Genomic DNA, 7,213 nt, shown 5'->3' on the forward strand with positions numbered 1-7,213 from the left:
ATATATATAATTTAATATTTTATACTTTTTCTGTGTGTGTATATTCAGGACTTTTAGCCTTATAAAATTAGAATTAATAATATATATAGTTTTGTGTCCTGCTTTTTAATTAAATATATTTGTTTTCTCATGTCATTAATAAAACATTTTAATGACTGCATAATATTCTATGAAATATATTTTCCATCTTTTATTTAAACATTTCCCTTTATTTGGACATTGAGGTTGGTCCCAAATTTTTATTATTATAAAAATCACAAAAAAATATAGGTAAATCTTTTTTTTAATGTATTTTTTTTTTTTTTTTTTTTTTTTTTTTAGAAACAGGGTCTTGCTCTGTTGCCCAGGCTGAAGTGCAGTAGCATAGTCATAACTAACTGCAGCCTTGACCTACTCGGCTCAAGCCATCCTCCTGCCTCAGCCTCCCAAGTGGCTAGGACTACAGGCATGCACCACCATGCTAGGCTAATTTTTTTTATTTTTCTTTTTAGAGACAGGGTCTCAATATGTTGCCCAGGCTGGTCATGAACTCCTCCTGGGCTCAAGTGATCTTTTGGCCTCTACCTCCAGGCATTAGCCTGTAATCTCAGCACTTTAGGAGATGGAGGCCAGAGGTGCTATTCATAGAATATTTACGTGCTATTCATAGAATATTTAAAAATACATACTGATAAAATTTAATTCTACTTCAGAAGATTGTAAAAAATTATTTTTGGAAATACAGTGTTTTTTGACCAAGAATATGAAACAAAAACAAAAATCTCCACAGAAATTATTGAAGAGTTAATGAAAATATAATGACAGGAAAAAAACTACCACTTTTATGTTAAAGGAAAATGCTTATGCAAAGAACACTTTGCTCTGAATGTCATTTTGCAGTGTAACCATGGCATCATTTAAGCCTGTCACTCTAATATTTTGAGATTGTGTTTTAGTCATTATGAAGAAAATATCCTCTTTTTCAGTTTTCCCCATTTTTAAGTTCTCTTGTAGTATGTCTTACCAATTTCCAAATAATATTTCAAGTTAATTACAACTTTTATAACATTAGAAAGTACTCTCTCTTGTGTGTGTGTGTGTGTGTGTGTGTGTGTGTGTGTGTGAGACGTTGTGTAGCTGTGTCACCCAGGTTGAAGTGCAGTGGGGCCATCTCGGCTCACTGCAATCTCTGCCTCCCAGGCTTAGGCCATCCTCCCACCCCAGCTTCCACAGTAGCTGGGATTACAGGCATGCACCACCATGCCCAACTAATTTTTGTATTTTTTTGTAGAGAAGAGATTTTGCCATGTTGCCCAGGCTGGTCTCAAACTTGTGAGCTCAAGTGAGCCACTACACCCAGCTGAAATCATTCATATTTTATTAGTTAAAAAAAAAAAGTTTGCTACCCTTCGTTATAAACTCCATAACATTAGCCTTAAGCACTTCATAGATCAATTTGCTTATTTTATAAGTGAAAAAAAAAGTCTAGAGGTGATGAGACATGTCTAAGGTCATAAAGGTTAAGGAATAGACACATTTAGAATCATATTCTTTGACACTCTTCCAAAGGACAGTTAGTCTTACCAGTTCATGTAACAGTAAGAATCTGGGAATGGTAGCCTCTCACACTACAAGAAAGGAAATACTTCAAGAAGTGAAGAAAAGCTGAGCACAGTGGCTCATATCTGTAATCTCACTACTTTGCTGGGCTAAAGTGGAAGGATAGCTTGAGCCCAGGAGTTGGAGACCAGACTGGGCAACATAATGAGAGCCTATCTCTGCAAAAGTAAATTTAAAAAAATTAACTGGGCATGGTGGCTTGCTTCTATAATCCCAGGTACTTGGGAGACTGAGGTGGCAGGATCACTTGAGCTCGGGAAATTGAGGCAGCAGTGAGCTGTGATGGTGCCACTGCACACCAGCTGCGTGACAGAGGAGGACCTTGTCTCAAATGTAAAATTTTTTAAAAAAGAAATGGAGAAAAGCATTCATATCTTAACCATGCTTTAATTATAAAGGAGGTATGTAAATAATTTTTTATTGTGCTGCTATATATTAGTGGAATATATTGGAAATTAAATGGTTATCAATATCCGCAACAGAAAGTAAGTAAAAATCAGGAATGGTGCTGGGTGCGGTGGCTCATGCCTGTAATCCCAGCACTTTGGGAGGCCGAGGTGGGTGGATCACCTGAATTCAGGAATTCGAGACCAGCCTGGCCAACATGGTGAAACTCTGTCTCTACTAAAAATACAAAAAAAGTAGTCAGGTGTGGTGGCGGGTGCCTGTAATCGCAGCTACTTGGGGGGCTGAGGCAGGATAATCGCTTGAACCCGGGAGGCAGAGGTTACAGTGAGCCGAGGTTGTGCCATTGCACTCCAGCCTGGGCATCAAGAGTGAAACTCCGTCTCAAAAAAAAAAAAGACTTAAAATATATACAAGTATGTTGTCTGTCATCTGACAGCTCTCATTATGTATAAATATATTATAGCCAGAACCATGTATTTTATGAAATGGTTCAATAAACCTTAATTTATTGTTGCCCTTTGTGAAGACTAAGAGCAATACAAAAAAAAAATAGTTGATGTTGCTTTATGTAGGCTACTTTAGAATCTCATTTTGTCTATTCGCATATCCTAAAAATTGACTATATTAAAATATTTAAACACTTCCCCTTATTTGTGAACATTAAGAAGTGAGTGCTTAACGAGCATTTATTAAAAGGGAGATGCCATAAACATTTGGACTAGTAGTACATATCCACTTCAATATGTGGTCTGTTGATGACACAGGTAATGAGTTTAGAAGGTTAGTAATGTAGCTTGAGTATCCTTAGTATCCCTTAATTATCTAGTATAGAGTGATTATTCGTTAATGTAGTCCCCTTTTTATAAAACCTTTTAAACCATCTTTAATTAGCATCACTTAATATGGAACAGGCTCCTTTCTCCATTAGAATAACATTTGTTTGAAAACCACCACTGTTATCTCTTCTAGCTTCACCATAAATATTTTATAATTTGGCAAACAAAATTATTATGACCATAGTTTTTATAATCAAACAACATCTTTTCTTTCTTAATATACATACAATAGAATGAAGAACAATTTTTTCCCATTATACTGTCTTAGATCAATGTCTGTGACTTAATACATTGAACATCTAGTTATTCCCAAACTGCTAAAAAGTTATTCATACTAATGATAAAATTTTAGCATACCATTGTCTTAAACTCTGACTGAAGGCCTTTTTAAAAAAATTATTTTTAAGGGCCAGGCACAGTGGCTCACGCCTGTAATCCCAGCATTTTGGGAGGCCAAAGCAGGTGGATCGCCTCAGGTCAGGAGTTCGAGACCAGCCTGGCCAACATGGTGAAACCCCATCTCCACTAAAAATGCAAAAAAAATTAGCCAGGCGTGGTGGTGGGCACCTGTAATACCAGCTACTCGGGAGGCTGAGGCAGGAGAATCGTTTGACTTGGGAGTCAGAAGTTGCAGTGAGCCAAGATCACACCACTGCACTCCAGCCTGGGCAACAAGCACAAAACTCCGTCTTCAAAAAAAAAAAAAAATATTTTTAGGAGCACTGGAGGAAACCCTTGAAATGTTTCCACTGTAACATTTACTGGACCCATGAACCTCAAATTGACAGAAAGGCCATAGTGAAAATAAACCTGATTCACTATTGTTTGGTACTATTGTCAGATATAGTTATAAATGAAGTCAGTTTTATGAAAGTTAAATGAAGATTAGGAAAAATAATGATGCTTATTTACTAGACAGGAAAAAAATTAATATGGATTTTTTCGGTAGCTGTTTCTTTAAAAAGATGTTAACCACCCTCATGTTTTCACATTCAGGTATCCTTAGTCTGTTGGAGCATGGAGAAGAGTACACATTTTCTCTACCTTGTGCATATGCTCGGTCAATTTTGACTGTTCCTTGGGTAGAACTGGGTGGCAAAGTCAGTGTCAGCTGTGCAAAAACTGGATATTCAGCCAGCATCACTTTTCATACCAAGCCATTTTATGGTGGCAAACTGCATCGGTAAGCACATTTTAATGATATCTCGTTCTTATTCTTCCATTTTGATTTTGTATTACAACTCCTTATTCTTTTTCTGCTCTGTTTTATGTGAAGTTGGATTTGTATTCATGTTTATTTCTTGTTTAAAATATTTCATCTTTTAAGGCATTCTGAATATCATGCTCTATTTTTAAAAGTAGCAACATTAAGATATCTACTCTTAAAAATTTTCCAGATGAAGTAACTAGTGAGCTTTACAATAGAATTTCTAACAAATGAACTTGTAGTCTCTGGCCCAATTCTGCCTTTGAGGGATACAGATTTGGATCTGGACCTCAGTGAAGGCAGCTATAGCTACAAGTTAGGGTGGAAATATATCTAATCTTGAAGAATGGTTCAGGAAGCACAATGATTAAAGCCAGTGTATGTGTTTCAGTAGATGCTTAGGTGGAAGCAACTTGCAGTGATACATTTCCAGATCCAGCACTTCTTATTTTCAATGATATTGATGTATTTCTTTTTTTGTCGTTTGTTTTTTTGAGACAGAGTCTCACTCTGTCGCCTAGACTGAAGTGCAGTGGCACAATCTTGGCTCCTTGCAACCACCTCCTGAGTTCAAGCAATTTTTGTGCCTCAGCCTCCCAAGTAGCTGTGATTATAGGCATGTGCCACCATGCCTGGCTACTTTTTGTATTTTTAGTTGAGATGGGCTTTCACCATGTTGGCCAGGCTGGTCTCGAACTCCTGGCCTCCCGTGATCTGCCTGCCTCAACCTTCCAAAGTGCTGGGAGCCACCACACCCGGGTAATATTTGTATTTCTTAGTCACATGTGATTTTTTAGTCATGGGTGGATCACCTGAGGTCAGGAGTTCGAGACCAGCCTAGCCAAAATGGCGAGACGCCATCTCTACTAAAAATACAAAATTAGCTGGGTATGGTGGCACATGCCTGTAATCCCAGCTATTCAGGTGGCTAGGCTGGAGGATTGCTTGAATCCAGTAGGCAGAGGTTGCAGTGAGCTGAGGTTGCGCCACTGTACTCCACCCGGGGTGACGAGTGAAACTCCATCTCAAAGAAAAAAAAAAAAAATTGACCAGATGTGGTGAAAGGTGCCTGTAATGCCACAGGAGGCTGAGGCAGGAGAATTGCTTGAACCTGGGAAGCAGAGGTTGCAATGAGCTGTGATCGTGCCACTGTGCTCCAGCGTGGGTGACAGAACAGGACTCTGTCTTAAAAAAAAAAAAAAAGAAAGGGAATTCTTTTTTTTTTTTTTAAGAGACAGGATCTCCCTATGTTGCTCAGGCTGGTTTTGAACTTCTGGGGTCAAGCAATCCTTGGCTTCCCAAAGAGTCAAGATTACAGGCGTGAGCCACCATGCTCAGCCAAATTTCTTATTCTTGACACCTTTTCTTCTTTATGCTTACAGATTATTATAACTAAGGTCTTCTCCATGTCTTTATTTAATGCTCATGCCTCCTTCCTCAAACATAGCCTAGTTTTTTTTAACTGCTCTCTGCAGTTGGGACAGACACATTATCTGCTGTCTGCATTTGGTATAAATATATTATATTCTACCTGTCTTCCCTTACTCGCTCATTTTCCACATCTATCTATGATGCAGCCAACTGAGCCTACTTAACTATTCCCCATTATCATGTCCACCTTCTGTTCCCATTTTCCACGCTCACTTTAGGGTGCCTATATATATAGTGCGTGGTGTAATATCATAAAGATTTTAGGATATGTAGGTGTGTGTGTGTGTGTATATATATATACACACATATTATAACTTTTCTGCATACTAGAGATACAGAGAAATAAAAATAAAAACTAACTTTGCCTGCAAGAAGCTTTCAGTCTGAGATTATAATCCAGGATACTATTTTTGGAAAGCATTTGTAAGGCTTTTAGGAAAAACTTGTATATAATAGTTAAAAATAAAGTCTGTCATAATACCATAAAGATGGGTAAGGACAATGGTACTGTGAAGCTAGGATTAGATGATTACTATAGCTAAAAAATCAATTTTTAGTTTTGATTCGTCTGTTAAAGCAAATAAAGAAACATGATGCTTAACATACTTCCCAGTGTCTGATAAAGGAAGCATATCACTTTTTTAAGATAAACTATTTTCCTGGCACTAAATTCTAAAGGGATTTGTTGCATGTGTCCTTACATAGTGACATCGAGTAACGTAATAGACAGTATCTTCTTCAGTAGCTCTCCATAAAATGTAATTACGCTTCATGTGAATTTTTTATATATACCATCAGTGAAACCCAAAGCTAACTTTCAGTCAATAAAATATTTTCTATTTGAAGCTAAGTTAACATAACCAGTGGTTTTCTGGTATCTCAGGGAGCTCTTAGAGACAGGATCTAGAAAATCTAAAAGGCTGACTTGTCAAGTTTTTAAAAAAGCGAGAAAGCATATGTTTTACTATTTATCAATTCTCATCTTAGAGATGAATGGGACAACAATGTAAGATTTAGCTCTTTGCTAACTATCTTAAGGGCAGCATATTCTGTATTCTATGTCATTTATTGATACAAGATGTACATACTTGAGATATTGTAGATTTGGTCAAGAAATCTTTTTTTTCTTTGAAAGTAAAATTTTAATTGCATTCTCCCTGCATATAGGGCCATCTCATCTCCATAAGCCTGAGTTGTGGAGAGAGGCAAAGTTTTTATCAAGGAGAACATTCTGATCCACTCAAATCCTAGGCAAGTGCTTTGTTGAAATCTTAGATTTCTGTGTTAGAAATATTTTTTATCTTTAAGACAGCCTTTCAATTGCCTCAGTCATAAAGGATCCAGAATTTGACTTAGATTTGGAGAACTTGCCTGATGGTTAAGATATCAGCACCTAGATAGTAACCACAAGAAGCCAGTACCTTAACCTGTTAAAGGGAATTATTTAATATCTTATTTTTGAATATTTAAGTTTGGTTTTGGCAACATTTATATAACTGTTTTTTATAGGATATAATTAACCATTTGGTAAAATTGCTTCTAAAAACCATTCTTGACCAGGCACGGTAGCTCACGCCTGTAATCCCAACACTTTGGGAGGCTATGGCTCATGCCTGTAATCTTAGTACTTTGGGAGGCCGAGTCGGGTGGATCACCTGAGGTCAGGAGTTCAAGACCAGCCTGGGCAACATGGTGAAACTGCGTCTCTACTAAAAATACAAACATTAGCTGG

General features: G+C 37.3%; 1 protein-coding gene across 2 annotated transcripts in view; it reads left to right on the plus strand.

Moving 5' to 3' along the window:
* The window catches only part of OSBPL11 (oxysterol binding protein-like 11), a 102,533-nt gene that overhangs the window by 73,377 nt on the left and 21,943 nt on the right, over positions 1–7,213 (plus strand). For both annotated transcript variants that reach the window (XM_011971527.1, XM_011971526.1), the window contains one exon: positions 3,840–4,026. In XM_011971527.1, coding sequence (XP_011826917.1) covers positions 3,840–4,026 — 187 coding nt within the window. The remainder of the gene's footprint in view (positions 1–3,839; positions 4,027–7,213) is intronic.

Source organism: Mandrillus leucophaeus, unplaced genomic scaffold (genome assembly GCF_000951045.1).
Source record: "Mandrillus leucophaeus isolate KB7577 unplaced genomic scaffold, Mleu.le_1.0 Scaffold123, whole genome shotgun sequence".
NCBI classification, from domain to species: domain Eukaryota; kingdom Metazoa; phylum Chordata; class Mammalia; order Primates; family Cercopithecidae; genus Mandrillus; species Mandrillus leucophaeus.